At 55.0% G+C, this 19,908-nt stretch overlaps 1 protein-coding gene across 6 annotated transcripts in view; it reads right to left on the bottom strand.

Annotated features, from left to right (window-relative positions):
• Positions 1 to 19,908, bottom strand: part of TBC1D14 (TBC1 domain family member 14) — a 99,272-nt gene that overhangs the window by 3,337 nt on the left and 76,027 nt on the right. For 4 of the 6 annotated variants that reach the window (XM_045789515.2, XM_045789519.2, XM_045789518.2 and 1 more), the window contains 6 exons: positions 18,441 to 18,521; positions 17,489 to 17,583; positions 14,643 to 14,714; positions 13,863 to 13,991; positions 10,684 to 10,793; positions 2,721 to 2,979 (listed from right to left, as the gene is read on the bottom strand). In XM_045789515.2, coding sequence (XP_045645471.1) covers positions 2,721 to 2,979; positions 10,684 to 10,793; positions 13,863 to 13,991; positions 14,643 to 14,714; positions 17,489 to 17,583; positions 18,441 to 18,521 — 746 coding nt within the window. The other 2 variants (XM_087864303.1, XM_087864301.1) reach the window with 2 other exon arrangements.

Here is a 19,908-nt window from a genome sequence, read left to right as displayed (position 1 = left end):
AGCAACAGACACTCACAGGAGCAGGAGCGGCTCTTCAAACAGCTCATATGCAATCGGACCTCGATTGCCGGGAATTCAAAACCAGGGGCTAATCGACTCGGGTCAGGCGCTATGTCAGTTTAACCGAATCACAAATGACCAGGGGTGAAGCAGAAACACTTTATGTAGTTTCAGATGAATTGCACAGAAGGAAGTCCCCCTCTCTACCTCTAAGTTGATGGGACTGCCAGGCACACACACTCATTCACTTGTCTGTAAAGCTCTCCAGGGTCCTGACCTAAAGCGGAGCATGTAAGTGGAATGTGTATAGACCACAATTCCCATGGAGCCTAACACGAAATAAATCCCATGATGCCCCCCCACCCCCACCACCAGGCTGACTCCCATCGTGATCCCGGGATTATAAAATGCCCTACTATCCGACAACCGCTGACCTAGTTTTAAGCAAACATTTTACCTTGTCCCTGAAACAAGAAAAGGGAAACAGACCTGGGTTTACCCCTGCCCTCTGCGTGCCTGCGTGGGGGACGCGCATGGCGTGAAGACCAGTGACAAGGAGCAGCAGATCGGCAGACCCGCGACTGCATGTGCAAAGTCAGGTAGTGACCGAGCTACGTGTGGGACAAAGGCCATCAGGAAAGGCCTTGGCTTTCTGCAGCGACTTCAGAAACCCTGCAAGCAAGTGAACCACGGAGACCACAGCACACCGTCCCGCACAGGCCGGCTTCACAGGCACGCCACCCAGGCCGTCGCACAGGGTCTCTACCCACGGGGGCCTACGCAGCTGCACGCTCTGCGGTCACCTTCTTGAAACTCTTAGCAATGCTGACCAGTGGTCCCAGGTTTCCACTGACTTCTTAACCAGAGAAAGGCTCTTTTTCCCTCTCGTCAGATCCCTGATAACTATACAGCCAGTCCTGCACACACGAGCGGAGCGTGCTAAGTTTTACTGAGATGTGATTCCTTACCATATAACGTGTCCATTTAGAGCGTACAGTTCAAGAGTTTTAGTGTATTCATCGATGTGTGCGACATTACCACGGTCCGTTTCAAAGAACCCCGCATCCTCCGGCTCCCACCCTGCCCGCCCCGCCCCTGCCGGGCGACTACTCGCGGACTTCCTGTCTCCACAGAGGACGCTGTTCTGCACTTGCCTACAAACGGAATCACACAGCGTGTGGTCTCTAGTGTCCAGCTCTGTCCCTTCACGGGATGTTCTCACGGGATGTTCATGCATGTTGTTGTGTGTGCAAGGACGTCATTCCTTTTTACAATAAAACGTATTTAATATTTCAGAAATGCAGATCATATCACCCAAGCACAAAACAGTGCCCCTGCCCTCCCTCCCAGTATCACCCAAGGTCCCACACTGCAGCCGTGCTTCTTCCCCAGAGACCTGCACAGAGAGGGAGCCCGCCAGCCAACGACAGCAGCATGTAACAGGACAGGAGGGACAGGAAGGGCCAGGATGAAGGACCCAGGTGAGAGGGAACTTCTGTCTGGTTAATAAATGCACTGAACTGTACATTTTCAAAAGGGAGAATTTTATGGCATGTGAATTACATCTCCACAAAGCTGTCACTGTTATAAAAATAAACATGCTGCTAGAGAGATACAGCCTGATGGCCCGTGAAGTAATCTTCAGACCGAACAGTCACCTTACAGGAAACACAGGGTTTGGGGACCACGCTGAACACCACCACCAGGACGTAACCAGCAAGACCCAGACTCTGGGAGACGCTGCAGGACACACGAGCTCATTTCTTCAGTAAACAGAGAACAAGGGATAAAAGGAGAGGTGGGGTAACCTATATATTAAAAAAGGACTAAAAAGATCTTTCGACTAACGGCAGCGTGACCCTATCCAGACTACGAAGCCGCTGACACCTGAGACCGTATGAAACTGGAAAACGCCTGGAGAGCTGACAAGGACACGGGGCCCGTTATCTAGCTGACTCTATTTTAGTACGTATTTGAAATCCCCCCCTAATAGCAAAGGTCACAGGAGAGTACAAGCCTCCACAGAGAGTCTCCAGCCACGACATGCTGCCCGGACAAGCTTTGAGCCGATATAGGGTCAAGAAGCAAGGCTTTATTTTTCCTTTCTCATACCATACAAACTTGAAGCCAGCTAACACCGGCCAATCCCACAGGGGCCAAGCCCCAGGCAGGACACCCAAAAGGGGTGAGAGAAATGTAGATGGAGGAGGCCCAGGCTGGACTTGCTCCCACACCGTCAATCAGCTGCTCCCAAGACTCAGCCACCAGGGGGCCAGCGTGACCCATCCCAGGGGAGCCATCCCTCAGCCCTCCTGTCCTCCAGTGAGCTCTGTGGGTCTCCTCTGTTTACCAGTGATGGGGGACAATCCCACCACCCTGCCCGGGGGCACACGCGGCGGAGGGGTGCTTGGTTTACAAAATGCCTTCTAAGGTGTGGTCAGCACAGTGCTGGCGAGAAATGCTGACCTCCCGATGTCACCGCCGGATGGGTGGGGGGCTTCTGTTACCCACCCTCCCTCTAACAGACGCTCAGAAGGACTGTCCAAGACCCCGCGTGGCAGAGCCGAGCCGCAAACCCAGGCTCCTGGTGTCCAGTCCAAGAAGGACTGTATTTAGAGAGGGCCGTTTGCTCGACAGGCACTTGGGAGCAAGGACTTCTTCGCTCAGGCTACTGAGCCAGGCTACTCTGCAGGAAAAAAGAGAACAAAAGAGCCATTTACCTGAGCCCACTTCCTGTTTCGACTCTGCATCTGAATCGTAGCTATGGAGGCAAACACTTCCTCCGAGGGCAGGTCGTCTGGGAGCCTCGTCAGGAACTGGGCTATGTGAATGAAGTCCATCTTCGTCAGGATGTCCTCGAACAGCTTCAGGATGCCCAGGGCCGTCCGGAACAGGAACCCTTCCCCGTCACGACAGAACACATCCCAGATACGACAGGCCAGGTCCAGGGGCAAAGATTTACTATACAAGGTAAAGATCCTGGGGAAAAAGTTTTGAGTTTTTCAGGTTTTGGATGGCACAAAGAAACAGCTCTGAATTCAGGTCTAATCCACTAAAAATGCTCCCTGAGTTAGTCGCTTTCATACTTAAGACACATGGTGGGGGGCGGGGAGCGGCACGAGGCCTGCATTCATTCTGAAGGACAATTTCGTAAGAAAGCATTCTTGGCTTTCACGCAGAATCCCAAACACCGTACAATTTCTGGATCGCGGATGCCGATTGCATCCCCACGCGACAGATATTTCCGACGATCCAGTACGCGCCTGCTCTGTCGGAGGGCTGGACACAGGGTTAATAAGGTGGACGAGCTTAGAGTCTGAGGGGAGCAGAAACAGTCAAGAGAATACAATCAGTGTATGTCACATGTCTCCCCACTTCCGAAGAACACTATACTTTTCTCCCACTCGGGGTCTGCAAGGAACAAAGCAAAGCTTTCCAAATGAAGCAGAGTGTAGACGATAAGAAACTGATCTTCTGCTTAAAGCCAACAACCAGATGGCAAGTAAAACACAGACACGCACGATCTTAAACTACTGTGACGATCACCATCCAAAGCACCAAACACACACCGTCTTGGGTGACCAGCTGTCTTATCAAGTGTGAGCATTTGCACTCTGGAAGGTGCCTGTGTCATAAAGCGAGGTGAAGCCGGGTTGGGACGTAGGCCAAACGGATTCTCTGCGAACCCAGCCTCCTTCCTCGGCTCGGAGACACAGCCCGGGTGCCATCCCCAGGGTGTCCGCTGACCCTGAGGACTGGCCAGATGCCCCCTCTGACCCTGGTGCTTATCGGAACACATGTCTGCTTCGGTTCTCCCCACGGAGATGCCCAGGAGCAGGGACCCTGACCAACGGCCTCCACCTCAGCACCCCGCACAGCACCTGGCCATCTCTGCTGAGAAAGCCCACGGGTGGCTGCACTGCCCATCTGCTCCAGGGTCCTAGACGTGGGTGGTTCCCACCTCCTCACCAGCGGCAGTGCTCACTAGAAGTGGGGACTCTCAGGTGCCGGGGGACACCCCCCTCCCTCTTGGAAAATCACCCGTTCACAGTTTCACGACTGCCTTCGTGCCCGCCCCAGCTCCAGAGACCCTGTGCGGGCACCGGACTCAGGTGCCGCACCCCGACTACGGGGCTGGCCTGGTCAGGGGGAATGTCATCTAGCCTTCAACAGCAGGCCTCCCAGCCTCCTGGAGGAGATGCCGCCAGAGAGCCCACGCCATCCTGGCCAACGTGCTCCTGAGGCTCCGTGCACAGGCTTTCCTGAACTCCAAACTCTCACCTGGCAGCATCTCTGCCCCAGCAACAGGCTTGCCTCTGGGACCCAGAGGGACATGTCATGCAGCCAAGGGCACAGACCGAACACGCGTGCTAATTAAGACCCCAAGCCACACAAGGCTTTCAAAGTCTAATGAGAGACTTCAGGAGGGCACACGGATCAACTTGGACAATGAAATAGGGAGACGAGCATCACAAGGAAGCCCCTATGTCACAGAAACAGCTGAGCTTTGACTAAGGGCCTACTATGTGCTCTGCGCCCCCCACCCTCCGGGCACGCCGGGAGCACACCGGATTCCACAGCCAGGACCGCCGTGGGAGGCGGTGTCCCTGAGACAGCACAGTCGCGGCACAAGGCAGCCCGTCCAGCACACTAAGCCCTGGGATGGCCGCCCGGGGCCCTGCCCTCCACCTCCTCGCTGTCCCCTCTGAGCCTGTAGATTCCGCAGGCTTCCAGCAACCGGGGCACAGCCCCTCACCCCCCAAGGGTCACATCGCTGTGTCCCCTCCTGCTCTGGGGCAGACATCTGGGTCCGCTCCCCCTCCTCCCACCCCTCCTGCAAGCAGCACCGCACCGAGAGGGACCTCGTGCCCCTCCTCACGTCCCCCGTCACTGGAGTCCACTTCTGAGTCCACACTTTCAGATGCTTGCCTGCGTTTTAAACCCCACTTAGAGTCAAAGCCCCACTCTGAAGAGGACACTGAACCTCTCTTGCCCGGATTTCCTCCCAGGAGGAGCTCACTCGGGCACCACTCACGCAGCTGAAGAGCGCACCAGCTCCCCGGCCACCGGGCTCTGCCCTGGCCCCGTGGCAGCCCTGGGACGGGGATGGGGACAGTCCCGCCAGAGCAGCAAGAGAGGAGCTGTCTGCTCACAGCCCCCTGGCCCCTCCCAACTCCAGCCGTTCAAGTGCCCCCACCGCACCCCGAGCACTCGGCTTCCTCGGGCTCGGACCCATGAGTGCAGGAGAGGCAGGGGTCCGAGGCGTGCCCAGGATGCTGCAGGCTTCTCCCCGTGGCAGCAAGAGAGAATTCAAAGCTGCTTCTTCCCTGGACCGCTGCATGTTATTGCACTTTATGTCAAAAATGGTAACTTCAGGTACAAATTCAACGAATGCAAATACTGTATTTCTGTGTTGCAGAAGTGAGAAGTGGCTGTGGGCTTACAGAAGACATCCAACACGCCTGTAGGCAGCTTCCCCCACGACGTGTGTGGCAGGAACAGGTTGGATTCCTCCTGCCAAGCCCTCCCAACTGCCAGAAAGCATCCTGATCCGCAATGTCTGTTCCGACTGCTTGTCTGAGCTTGCGGGAAAGTGAGAGGGTACAGGAAGGGGGAGAAGGGGGTTCCACGGCTCCCAAAGTCTTCACGGAGGCAAAGGCTCATTCTCAGAATCCAGCCCTTCCCTGGTCCCCTCCCTGAGCAGGTATCAGAGCTGACGGGGAGTGCTGGCTTCGTGCTGAGTACGGCTTTATACCATCTACCTGGCTCGCAAGTTCTCCCCGCCGCAGCTCCACAGGACGTCCAATCATCTCCACTTTACAGACAGGAAACTGCAGACAAAGGGAGGCTGCCGGAAGTGGGTGCGAGCCTGAGGCGGGGGCACCATCCTGCAGCCCCCCGTGGAGAAGCCAGAAAAGAGACTGGGCCTTTCAGGCCTGACACCATCGACTCCCAGCCGTGCCCACATTGTCCCAGGGTTGTGAGCCTCTGCCCCCCCCCACCCAGAGCTGGCTTAGGAAGTGCCCCCGAGGCCCCCACCTCACCACGTGCTCCCCGTGCTCCTAACAAATGGAGACAAGCAGTCAGAACAGACGCTAAGTAAGAGGATTAGATTGCGTGAGGCCTGCAGAGAACATTAATTCCAAACGCGAGCTGCGTTCACCGAAGACCGGGAGGTGGTGGGGCGCCCGGGGGCTCGGTCGGTGAAGCGTCTGCCTTCGGCTCAGCTCCTGATTTCAGGTGCTGGGACCGAGCCCCATGTCGGGCTCCCTGTTCCACGGGCAGCCTGCTTCTCCCTCTGCCTCTGCCCCCGTCCCCAACTTGTGCCTGCTCGCTCTCTTCAAATAAAATCTTTAAACAAACAAACAAAAAAGACTGGGAGGTAGTTACTGAAGACTCCGATACCGAGTCCAGCCCCTGCCCCAGTCCTGGAAGCAGCCGGACCCCCCTGCCCGCAGAGCACCCTCTCGCCAGGCCAGCCTGCAGGAGGTTCGGCGCCGGGGTCCCGGCACAGCCGTGTAGATGCCGTGTGCAGCCAGGCGAACGAGCAGACCCTTCCTGCGAGCGGGTTTCCACTGCGAGCCTGCAACGCCCCCCCCCCACCATGATGACGGCCCCAGGGCGCACCAGCCGCTAGCCCGGGCGCTTGGGAGCTCGGCAAGACGGGCCGAGCTCCTGAGGAGCTCACAGGCAGACCTGTCACCCCAACGTTAAAACCTACAAATGAAATGAGAGCAATCCAGATGCAACAGAAACTGAAAGCTGCCAACCACAACTTCACCCCGAACCTCTCCTTCAGGGCAGAGATTCAGCGTAACATGGGATGGCCAAGGACCCCCAGACATCACTTCAACAAACACTCTTCGTGACGGAATGTACTGCTGGGTTCTTTTACTAACCCAAGACCGTTTACTACAGAACCCGTTCACACCTCCAGATAATTCTACCATTCGAAGCAGCCGGAAAAAGTTCGAGCAGTTCAATGACTATGTGTCAATCCTCCCACAAAACACCATACCTGACTGAACCCTCGAAACTCTGCAGGGAGACGTACACCACTGGCGAGACCATGCTCTGACCCTCGTGTCTCCACGTGCACAGGGAAGAGTGACACGCCACACCAGGGAAGACCCCGTTTCCAGAAAGGCAGCACCAGCAGGTCAATCTGATTCTCTGCTGTGAAGTCTCTGTACCAACGTTCCCAGCCCGCACAGAGGACCAAGCACCCGAGCAGGCCCCGGGCTGGGTTCTGGAAGGGGCCCCTCGGGAACAGACACGTTCCCTGATCTAGGACTCGGAGCCGCACACGGGGCGGGACACCAGGGACACAGAGGTGCCTGACAAAGCTCAGTCTGTGAGCGGAACGCAAGAAACAGAGATGCCCTCGGAGCGGCACAGTGCTGTGACGGAGGGACACATACACTGCAGGGGTGGAGGGGAGGACCGAGAGTGTTCTGCAGGAATCATTCCCCAGCGGTGCTAGGTAAGGGCCGATAAAGCTATCCTGTCATACTCCACAGGGCAGAGGAACTGTGCTGGGAGGAAGCAGGAGCAATCCCCAGCCGGCCTTCAGTGGGTGGACTGCATGGCAGGAAAGGAGAGATCATTGTGTTTGTGCCCACGTAGCTCACCCGGGCCACTCTGCCAGCCAAGCCACAGGGGCCCGTCAACCCTCAGACAGGCGTAGGAGTGAGAGGTCTCGTCCTCAGGCAGCTAGTAACCGGAAGCCTAGGATCTCCTGTGTCTCTTGAACACGTGCCCGTGCAGGCCCGCCCACTGCCAGCCATTCCGAGGCGGAGCCCTGCTCAGGGTGTGGATGTGGCTTCGGGGAAGCCGGTGCCGCGCCGTGATAAAGCAAAGGCTCTGGTGTCCGATCAGCCCAGGCTGCTCGCCCCGGCTGTGACTGCGCAGGGCCCTCGGTGGCCTCCTCTGTGAAGACAAAACCGGCCGTGAGTGTCTCTGAGAGGTCAGCTTCCGGGGCAAGTCCTGAGCATGGCCTGTTCTTTCCCTGGCTTCCTCCTCGCCGCCTATCCTGCTTCCCACCGGAGCTGTTCCTTGGGCGCACCCCCCAAGAACCACGGCATTCAGAGACATGGGCTGCAAGGAGTGCATCAGGGCACGCGGCTTTGCTGGGCCCGACTCCACCTCTTCGCCGGCCCTCCGCTGCAACTGCAAACAGAGACAACGTTCTCCTCGGTCCTCACTCCAGAGACCAGCAGAGCACAGGCCTCCCCAAAGCAGGGTGGGCAGCACTGATGAGGCAGCAGGCGCCAGCCACAACCCATCACAAACCATGGAGCTTCCTTCTCACGCAGACACCCCAGATTCTCCTTCGGTTTTCACATGGACGAATCTGGTCCGGGGTTCCCACTCCCAGGAGCATCAGCAGCGTGTAGACGCGATCCCTAGAGCCCGAGCTCTGGGACCCAGCTCTCGGGTTATGCTGCCTCACCACCAAATCCCTCAGGAGGGCTCCGTGGGAAAGCACACTAGGTCTAAAGCAGCCAACATGAACGTGAGTGCCAGCTAGCCACATGACCTCGGGCAAGCCACTCTGCCTCTCTGAGCCTCAGTTTCCCCATCTATGAGACAGAGGAGTCACAGTTCACTCCAGGCGGTGTTCTGAGGTTATGGGAGATCCTGTGTTAGCAGCACTGTAGTCAGTGAACACAGGTGCTCTTGGCCTCTGCCCCTGTCTGGATGGTAATGGCCTCCAGACAAGAACAAGACGAGCAGGTCCTCGAGGATGGTGCTGTTGGCGCAGGTCCTCGAGGATGGTGCTGTTGGCGCAGGTCCTCGAGGATGGTGCTGTTGGCGCAGGTTCTCGAGGATGGTGCTTTTGGTGCTGCCCCTCGAGGATGGTGCTGTTGGTGCTGCCCCTCGTGACCCAGTCAAGGTTACTGCCCTGTGAAATCAGGGTCGATGACCACCAGCGGTTTTTCTTAAGTAAACAGAACGGGAAATTTTGGAATGCTTCACCACAAAGCAAGGGCTGGGTATGGTCTGAAGCTTGCTTCGGTCCAGTACACAGAGGAAGGTTCTGTACATGTGGCCATACATCACATCACGACATAAAATTCCTTTCCTTTTTCGAGTCGGGGTGAAAGAGTTTGAAAGATACTATTCCAGACAGGGTTTTCCAACTTCATTTTTAGGCCGAAATCCTAAGAATCGGAGTTGGAGGCCTAACACAGGTGAGGCAGGAGCTGAAGACACTGGTGCAGTCTGACCCTCTCCAAACACCCTCCTCCGCGCAGTCACGGCCAGCACTGTGTTGAAGCCCAAACGGGCCTTCCAGCCCAGTGACACCTTTTTTCCTGCAGAGCCCCTCTGTAAGCCAGGTGGCGGGGACCGGGGCATCACCTTGTAAGGCCCTACAAGGTTCATCACTGCAGGTGACAGAGGAGAAAACGTGCTTAGAGAGGGTTAATGCCCATCACCGAGGTCACGAAGCAAGTAGCAGGAGAGACAGGACCAGGCCTGAGGGTTCCAGAACCACAGTCCTCCCACCATTGTTCCACACATCTGCCCCCAAACACGGGTGTTCTCGGGGGTGACATCCCACCCCTTCCTCAGGCGACCACATCCGCTTCTGCACGACGATTTGCAGGGCCTACTGCTGCACCCAGAACTCTCTAGAGCCCCTTATCTGTAGGTCTACTTAGACGTCCAGCAGGAGCCTCCAAATCAGCGTCCGAAACCAACTCTATCAAGCACGCTGCCAAACCTGACCCAGCTGGGGGTCCCTGCGTGCCCCACTAGCTGGACACGCGTGCAGACGACTCTCGGACTCCCTCACACACCCGCAGACTCCCTCAGACGCCTGCAGCTTTCCTCTCCCTCGGCCTCTCAGCTTCCTGCTGTCCACCAGCCCCCGGGCCTCGGTTCGAGTCCTGGTCCGGTGGCCTCCATGCATCCCTGCCTCCAGGCTCCGCTGGCTCCCCAGGAACCTAGAGCTCACTTCTGGAGATAACCCGCCTCCCTCCTCACCCCGAGCAGAAGCCTGCACTGTTCCCTCTGGCCCCTGCAGTCCTGCCCAAGCTCCCTGGCATGGGACCTGAGTCCCACACGACCCCTCACCCCTTCACTTAGGCTCCAGCATTGCCCAACCGACCGCTACAGCCCTGCTAATTCTGGGCCACCACAGGCTCACGTCATGCCTCGGCTCAAACTCACGGGTCACCTCTGTGTCCTCTGACCCATGAGCCGGGGTCCAGGGCTCTGTCCATCTTCCCTTCCTAAGAGACAACACGTGCAACACGCTGCAGAGCTGTCCGTGGACGCGGCTCTTCCCTCTGGACAGAGCTCCGGACACGCACGCACCGTGCCCTGCTCCCCGCTCATCACGAGCTCTCGGCAGACAGCCCAGCACCGACCTGGTGCTCAGTGACATTGCGCTTAGTGAACGGACAGACGGCATGCCGAAAACAAATAGGTCCACAACACCGTTTCTCTCCTTGAGGGAATCGAGGACAGTAGAGTCACAGACAGGAATAAGGCAGACCTCACAGAGCCCGGCAGATGCAGGCGCCTGGAAGGCAAGGGCACCTCAAATGCAGGGCAGCGGCGAGACGATAAAACACACGTGGGAGGGAGTTCGGCCGAGCCCAGAAAGAAGCCAGCAGTGAGGATGGCGAGAAACAGGCAGGGAGAGGAGAAAACACATAGAAAATTCAGTCTTACCAATCAATTAGGTAGATGTCTGGAGTTAAGTTGTTTTTCTTGAAATGAGCAAATAATTTCGGCAAATTTTCTTCAAAGAATACCTCAAATGCAGCAAAATAGGTCAACATCTGGGGAGATAATGTGAGATATACCAATAAACCAATTATCAGCACAGGTTTCCATTGTACAGAAGAAAGGCCACAGAGGGACACTTTCAGGACAGGACAATGGTCGTCTTCCGCGGTTGCTAACACGTCTAGACCGGCACTCCTCGCTGGGCTCAGGCAGTTTCTACTTAAGCCCCTTTTCTACTCTTCACAACAACGTCACCAGCTCCACTGCCGTATTTCCTGAACTCACACGGAAGTCGGCAGAGGCCCGCTGGTGTGCGGCAAGGCTGGACGTGAACCATGCCTGGCCCGCTGCAAAGGCTGGGTGTTTGTGGGCTGGCTCTTCTCCAAGAACCAGGAAGGATGAACTGCCTAAAGGAACCCGAGGAAGCATGGCCTCCTCGCGCCCAGCCCTGGCACGTCCCGAGGGAGCATAATATTGACGTGTGTGGCACAGGTAAAACCACTCTGGCTTAACAACACAGCCCTTTTAATGCAGCAAAGGGAGAAAACGTTAAGGAAAAGCAAGCAGTCAGAGCCTGTATTTTACTGGCACATGCTTTTCAACTCCTAGAGGGTTTGTAAGAAAACAGCACACACTGAGAAGGGGAGCGCTGCTGGAACAGAAGAACAGCTAGGGCGGGGCTGGCAATGACCTGCGTCTGAGCGGCGCCCCACTTCTGGGCCATTCACCACCTGGATGCATGTGGGCAAATGGCAACTCTCTGACTCAACGAAGGGATGTACTATAAACCAGTGGGTCCCAACAAGAGTGCGGGGAGGACTCTGCCTCCCGGGGGTACACCTGACAATGTCGGAGGACATTTCTGACTGACACGCTAGCGGGGAGGTGCTCCTGGCATGCAACGGACAGAGGCCGGGGATGGTGCTGGCCGCCTCTGCGGCTATCGGCCCCCCACATCCTCAGCACTACCGCTGGGAGTCCCTGCTGTCAAGAAGGTCCTGTTCCACACTACGATTCTATGATCCTTCCTTAAAAATATACGTGGGAATTCATAAGCACAGTTTATCATATGTGTCTAAAGAGAAACGTGGGGCCTTATCTTCACAATTAAGAGATACTGAGATACAAATCATTTTATTATATACAAGTATTTTCCTGACTGCAAGTCTGTAAATGTTCCCTGTAGAAAACTTAAGTACGGAAACAAAAGATTGTCCGTAAATACTGTTCATTTCCTTCTACCGTTAAATATGGCAGCTATTATGGCTCATGGTGTCTCAGATGCTTTTGAAAAAAAATCATTTTAATCTTACTTTTCCATAATAAATGCTCTGCAAACCTCGATACTGCACCGGATATGCTGCCAGGTCTTATTTTTTCTTATTTCAACGCAGTATGTTAACATACAGCGATACCTGATTTTCAGACGTACAATACCGCGAGTGACTCGACGGTCCCACACATGGCTCAGTGTTGTGTGCTCCTAACCCGCCACCCGCTCCCCCAGCCCCCTGCCCACCTCCCCCGGGGCAATCACCGGTTCATTCTCTAGAATTAGGAGTCTGTGTTTTGATTTGTCTCTTTTTCCCCCTTTGTTCGTCTCTTAAAGTCCACACAGGAGAAAAATCATATGGTCTTTGTCTTTCTCTGACTGACTTATTTCACTTAGCGTAACACTCCTTAGCTCCGTCCATGTTGTTGCAAATGGCAAGATTTCGCTCTTTATTATGGCTGAGTAGTACTCCACTGTATGTGTGTACATCTGTGTATGCACGTGTGTGTGTACGTGTGTGTGTGTACATGCATACACACACACACACACATACACCCTGTTATCTTCTTTATCCATTCATCAGTGGACGGACACTTGGGCTGCTTCCACAATCCGGCGGTTGTAAACGGTGATGCCATGAACATCCTTTGGAATCAGTGCGGTCGCATTCTCTGGGTAGACACCCAGTAGTGCGATCCCTGGGTCACGGGGTAGCTCTACTTTCAGTACCTTGAGGCACCTCCACACTGTCTTCCAGAGCGGCCGCACCAGCTCGCATTCCCACCAGCAGTGTAAGAGGGGTCCCCTTTCTCCGCATCCTGCCAACATCTGTTGTTTCTACTCCCAGATCTTAAGTGACCATCTGCCTCCCCCTAAACCTGCATTTTAAAATGTTTTCATTTTCACGATGAAAAACCATTTTAAATCATTAGTTATGAATAACTGTGTAACCACCATCTCTCTGCATAATGTACGGTGGGTTCGCATGAGCAGAATCACAAAGCTGTGCCATGTACCACTACTGAGAGTTAAAACCAGATTGTCCTCCAAAAGGCCTCTGCCAATCTGTAACTCCCCTAACAGCCTCCACTTTCACAGCAGTGTTGAAATACTACTTTTTTACAAAATGTTAAGTACTGCCTGAGCACGAAATACTCCAGAGTCCTTGAGATATTCCAGAAGAAATATGCCCGAGATTGTCTTAAAGTACTGCTGCCACTTATCAGCAAATCATCAGCAAATCCAGCCAACGGGTGCCCTGCGTGGGTGGCTCTCCTGGGCTGTAGAGAGCCCACCGGCTTAGGAAGCAGAGCGGTCCAGCTCCCAGCTCTTCCACTCACCAGCTGCGTACCTCGATGGGTCACGTCATTTCTGGGCCTTGGCTCTTCATCTGCGCCCCGCAGAAGACCCACCTCCGGGAGCACGTGAGGGTCCTCCCCGGGGCACCCGTCAGCTCCTTCCACCCGCTCTGTGTCTATACCACGTACTGAACACACCACTACCTTCGTCAGTGAAGGCGCTGGTCGTCACCGCGTCCCCTGTCCCGTGGGGGGGCGCACCGCAGGAAGCAGAGCCCCGGGCTGGCAGCAAGCAGCAATGGAGGCGAGCGATGCCACGCTCTCCTTGAAGGACCCAAATGAGGAGCGCGCCCCTGAGCTGCAGCTGCGACACGAAGTGTGCACATTCGGGCAGGAGCCGCCCCGCCTCTCTCAGTTAGAGAAGGTATTTTCAGAAATACATACAAAGGGCTATTAGCCGTGTGTCTGGAAAACAAATTTCTTTCCCTCTGAAAAGACAGAATGATCAGCAGTCCTGGCTGTGTGCGGACACACGGACTGGGGGTACTCACAAGGCCATGGTCCACTCGGAAAAACGCCATTTGACAGGGTTTATTCAAAAGATTAGAGAAAGCAATGAAGGCGTCTGCAGAGTCCAGGTTCAGGATGAGCACGGCCGCTATGAAGGACATGCCCTGCACCTGAGGAAGGACAGAAGGGTATTAAACTCACGGTGGCCACCACGGTCGCAACTGCTCTCTCGCGGAGAAAGAGGAGCCCAAACGCCCTCGAGCTAGGAGGTCCCACACGGCCACCCACCCCCCACGGCTGAACCGAGCGCCTCCACGGCTCCCACCTGCCCCCCCCGCCCCGCCCCGGCCTGCGCTCCCTCAGCCTCCGCCTCCGGCCAGTGGAAAACCATAAACGCATCTGGCCTTTGACGGCCTGCCCTCCAGAACGGACAGTGTCCGGTGCGGTGGAAATGGGGGTCTGACTGCCTGAGAGCTCGTCACGCACACACACAGCTGCTGAGCCGCGGAAAGAGCAGCACTGTGTGTCAATGGTTACTGCTTAACGGCTTTTCTGATTTAATGCTAAGAAAAAAAAATCACATGCAAAAAATGAAAATCAAATCCAATTATGTAATTAGTGCCACAGAGAGGCCGTGTCAGCTCAATCCCTTTACAAGAAAGCGGAGGCAATTCACTGACCACGAAGCTCTCCATCCCCCCCGACGGCAAAAAAAAAATTGAAGGCACTCAACCTGACATCTGCAGCTAAGTGGTGCTGGGCAATAGTCTGACTTTCTTTTTAGACGATAACATTATAAAATATTGAAAAGGTTCACTTACATAACCCACATCCGGACGGTAACAAGTATAAGCGCCCAAAATACTGTGCAACATGTCATGATATGGACCACCCTAAAAGGATCAACACACCAAAAACAACACGTGCGTAAGTCTGGTTAGTACTCAGAATGCCATCTGCCGCCGCCGCCAGTCACACCAGCTGCTCTCGGAGGACGAACTAGTCGCCAAGCATTATGCTCGCAGCTCTATGCGTCCTGCATGATTCAACGAGTTAGCGACCAATGGACGGTTAACCAGCCTGCAGCTCAACTGACAAAGCTGCTTGGAAAAAAGCTGATGGGTCAGGCATGAACACCTCGCTCAGAAGGAAAGCATCCTTAGTCTGGCTCTGGTTGTGTAACTGTGTCTCCCCTCCCTAGCTCGACAGGCAAGCCCACTACCCCAGGGCTCTTCAGAGCAGGTGACCCGCCTGCCTCCCCTCCCGACAATCATCGTCTGTTTCTTTTGTGTGTTTCAGCAATGGCAGGTTTAAGAACTACCCTGCAAACGTCGAGTCCTGAGAGCGACCATTTGATTAACATTCTCCAGGCCTGCCGTCCCTGAGACCTGTGCTGGAATTTCCGGTTTTCTAAGAAAACACAGGTGCCTCCCGCAATGTCAGTGTGTCTGAAGACACTGTGAAAGGACCAGCTGGGTCCAGATCCCACAGTGGCCGTCCACAGCTCCCACGCAGCGACCATCAACTTCAGGAATAAAAAGTGTACAGGGTGTGTGACGAGAACGTCACTCCACAGGTGACAAAAGGACGCCAGGGCCCAGATCATCACATTCTGGCATATACGAGAAGTTAGGTCAAAGAAGGGACACTCCTAAATCAGAGGGACCAAAGAAGGAAAGCCCACAATGGGAAGGTAAAAACGGACGGCATCCAGTGCCAAGAGGGGAGGAGAAGGGGGGACGGGCAGGGAGCTCAGGGGCAGAGTGCCAAATGCCCACCTGGACACTGCTGTGGACCGTCACCGAATGAGAAAGACAAGAGAGCTATGCTGAACTTCTCTTAAAGGTAAATGCTTTTAACTTAAAAGATTCTCCACCCTGCTATTCTCTGAAGAACAGCCGCCACCCTCCTTTCTCTGAGGAAAAGACAGTGCTGGCGGATGGCAGCCCCCATTCCACATGCCCTTGCTTTGGACATCTCCCCACACTCTCCCTTCCCACTGCACTTTGTTTTTTGGTAATACCCACTTACGAATTCAGAGCTCAGGGCGCCACAGACTGAAGGACGCACCCAAAGGAACCCAGAGCAAGAGAGAAAAGCCAAGTTCTCTGCCATCTACCCCCAACCGCACCCAAAAGAGACCCCAAAAGCCCCTCGTCTTCTTCTGAACACACCCCCCTGCACCAGGATAACTGCCCGGTGAATCTCAAAGTCACCGAGGCGGAGTCCCCATGAGATACTGCACAGAGATCACTCTGGGTCCCCGGTCTAGGAACGTTGGTCCTCAGCGTCGGAAGGATGCCAGCACCCTCTTGGGCCCCGTTTTGGTTCCCCGACTCCCTTTGTCGGCAACACGGACCTGACACTCTCCTTCCTCCAGAGCACGGCTAAACCGCACAGGTTCCTGGTGCGGCCATGGTGGTGAGTTGGTAAGGGGGGGCCACTGCACTCAACTCCACGCTCTCTGTTCGTTCCTCCAGAGGGAAGGCGGGGATCCCCTGCACCCCCCACCCTCTGATGCTTCTGTTCTAGTCCTTCCACCTGGAATGTCTTTCCCATCATCTGCTCAGACTGTCATTCAAACCTAGTCCAAGCGCAGCCTGAGGGCCCCTTCCTCCGCAACCCCATTCCAGACATCCCCTGCCCCCATGCGGGACTCCCAGCAGAATGGCCGCAGCTCCTCTGTGCTGGGGCACACCGGCATTTCCGCAGAGCCCATGTGTGTCTAACATGTGCATCTGCATGCCTGGCTCCTTCCACGTGGCTGGTGAACTCTGTGTTCCGGTTCATTCCACTACCCTTTACTGGTTATCCAATGTGTGCATGGCGTGATACCAGAAACACGGGCCTGATTCCAAGGTCGGGGATTCCAAGGCTGCTTGGCAAGCGCCAAGGTGAGCACAAAGAGGAGGCTGGGGACATGTGTGGAGGCTGGCACAGCGATCCACAAGAAGACGGAAACAAGGCAAGGACAGATTCAAGGACATCTGAGAAGCAGGAACTGCCAAAAACCATTACATACTGGATATGGGAGGGGTCAAACAAGACCCCCAGGGAAACGTCTGCTGTCAGTAGAAGAGCTCTTCACACCCCTCCATCCCGATGACTCCCAAACCCACTGCCGGCCTGGGCTAGCTCAGAGGCCCACAGGAGAGGCCACGTTTCTCTTTACTGCCATCCAAAAGTGGCTACTCCATCCCATCTTCCGTGGCTGGTTCTGCCCCCAGGGGAGTCCCCGTTCTCTCCTGGGACATCTGCTTAGAAACCCACGCTCGCCACAGCTACAGCTGCCGAGGCCTTCCGCACGCCCCCACCGGCACCCCAGGCTCCCCAGCCCGTCTTCTGAGGGAGTGCTGTGCGTGCAGCCCTGAAAACCGAGCCACGGCCAGGGAAGCTCTGTCAGGTGGAGCAGCACACGAGGCCCTTCCTGGGCCAGACCTACCAAGGCTTGTGTCCATGCATCATAAAAGGAGCCAGGGCTGCCTTTGAAAGCAGAAGGATGAATTACCCTCATCTGTAAAGGTCTAAATGTGATGACATAGCCTGCCCTCCCCCACCCTACCCCCAAACCCCTAGTGCTTTTCAAACTTGATTACAAATACGTGCAGTTTGGCATCTATGACGTTTAGACAAAACATACTTAAAGCAACAAATTACCACCACCTACTTGCTGGAAAATGCAGAGATTAGGAAACGTTCTAGAAATGTCCAGTTTAATCAGCTCCAAGCTGGCTTCTCTGTCTGCGGCTGAAAACCCGGCATCTATCAAAAGACGAAGAATCATGACACGTGTCAGAGGCAGACATGTGCAACCACAGGCTCTGAAGGGTGGCAGGGATGGACACGGGACGTTGTTCTCGGGCCTGATTATGGCGGGAGCCAACACGGTCCACCGTGAGCATCTGGCGAGCAACAGCTCGCAGCACCAGCTGAGGCTGGATCTCATTAGGGATTTCCCGGAGTCCGGAATCAGAATCTCACCTGATATTTCACCTGATATTTCCTGACGGCAACAACAGTCAGTGGAAGGAAGGACAAGGAAGGGAATATACCCAAAACGCACCCGCCTTGGCTCCAGAACATCACTGGTGTGAACTCAGGATGTGTGGCCCTGACCGCAGGGGCCACTCCTGCGCACTACTTCTGACAACTATTTACGAATAACAGGTTTTGTATTTCTGAATTCCGATACCACACAGACAGGATAAACAAAGATCGGTAAACGAGACGCTCCTTGAGCACCAGCAGGAATCATTCTTGCGCACTGTGGGGCATTCTAAAAGCATCATCTAGCAAATGTGCGGTGTTCCTGTCCCTCTGGAGTCGTTCCCAAACTCCTGTCTGAGCCAGCACTCGACCTGTCCCGGGAGCCAGGCTGCTACAATCCCGGGACTAGTGAAACCACACCGGTTACGATCGGCCCTCCTGTCTCCACACAAACGTGTCTCAGGAACTGGTGTTCTTCAACTCGCTTGCTCTAACCCCCGCCCAAATCCCTTTACCCATGAGGCTTTTTATAAATTTGCACTAACCACTACTTCAGCTAAGGAAAGTTGGTTGTGTAGTTAATAATGACACGACGGACCCAAGCAGCCCCCCGCGTTTCGCACGGTGTATACCTTCGTTCTCTGCTTCAGAGCCTCCCGTGCTAAAGGACCGCCACCTCTCCTTGGCTCGGGCAAGACAGATGTCAAAGAGCTCTGGAAGAAAAGTCTCAGGGTAAGTATCACGGCACATGGGAGTATGTGTCCTCAAAAGATGCAGAGAGCACACGATCGCCTCATCCCAATACTTACAGTTCAACCTCAGACCGCGCACTTAGGGGCCCACACACACAATTCCCCCCAGCGCGGCCTGAAGGTCCTCCTGCTGCCTAAAGACATCACCAGGTATTAAGGAAGAATTCACAAAATATTACCACAATGCTGGGTATGTACTTAAATTACACAACCCGCCCCTACGACGCTTCTGTTCGGACTTGTTTCTGAGTTTACTGCCTCTACTGGACTGAGAGCTCGTCAGGGGTGAGACCACAAAGGTCTCTCACTCACTTATGCGCCCAGAGCACATGGCTCTGGACTGACACCCATCAATACAATCCACGAACATCTGACCGACGGAGGGAAGCAGAGACCAGCAGAAACCCATGTGGTTTCGGCTGAAGACCAGACGTGGCTGCCACCGCCACGGCCCCGCCTTCCTCATCGCGCTGCGGAAGCAGGGAGGGGCCGAGCACGATGGCCAGAGGCTTGGCGACACCAGGACTCTTGCTGGCAGCCGATTCCCAGAATGAGCCCCCATACGGCAGGCTCCAAATCTTCCCATCCTTACAACTTTCTTTTTCAGTAAATCTGCTCTTTGAGCAGCTTAGGAACAGTGAAATAATATCTCGGGCTCACAGATTTTGCTATCACAGACAGCCCTCTGCAGGTATATCCACGCCCCGTTCCTGAAGGAACCAAAGTGAGGGCTCTACCCGCAGAGGCCTCGCAGGCTCCCCGGGCCGCTCACCCCAGCCCCGGGTCCCTCATCCACATCCGGGGATCACTGAGACTTTAACTGCAGCTCCCCAGAGAATTTCTGTCACTTTATTTTTCCCACCATTAGTTTTGGAAAACAAAGCAGAGCACCTCTGTCTTCCAGTGTGTGCTGTTTATTAAAATATAAGCCAAGTTGTATTAACAGTATTGTGACCCAGCAAGTGAAACCTTGACTAATAACCTGTATCCGGCCTTGTTAACGATCTGACTCACTGCATGCTGGTCGGTCAGGGCAGAAGAGGGTACAACTATGAAATGTAACTTCACACTATTATCCCCAGATGGGAGGGTCTGGGGAACCTGCCTGCTCGCGGTTTTCCAGGAGGTGGGCTTGGCTTTAATCATTTTAGCAGAAGACGGAAGGAAACCACTGCATGGCCCCTGACCCCTGGGAACCACATGCCAGAAGAGGTATGTGACGGTTCAAGCACAGACGCCCACAGCCTCAGGGCAGAATGAGTCAGTGTCGGAGCCCTAAAAGTACATCTGTGGCTTTACCGCCGTGTCTGCAGCGATGAGGGGGACAGCAACACACCTTCCTCCCAGA

This window comes from Ursus americanus, chromosome 8 (assembly GCF_024610735.1).
Source record: "Ursus americanus isolate L20-20 chromosome 8, mUrsAme1.1.p, whole genome shotgun sequence".
NCBI classification, from domain to species: Eukaryota; Metazoa; Chordata; class Mammalia; order Carnivora; family Ursidae; genus Ursus; species Ursus americanus.
The sequence above is the reverse complement of the archived record's forward strand: the minus strand, read 5'-3'. Positions and strand labels throughout refer to the sequence as shown.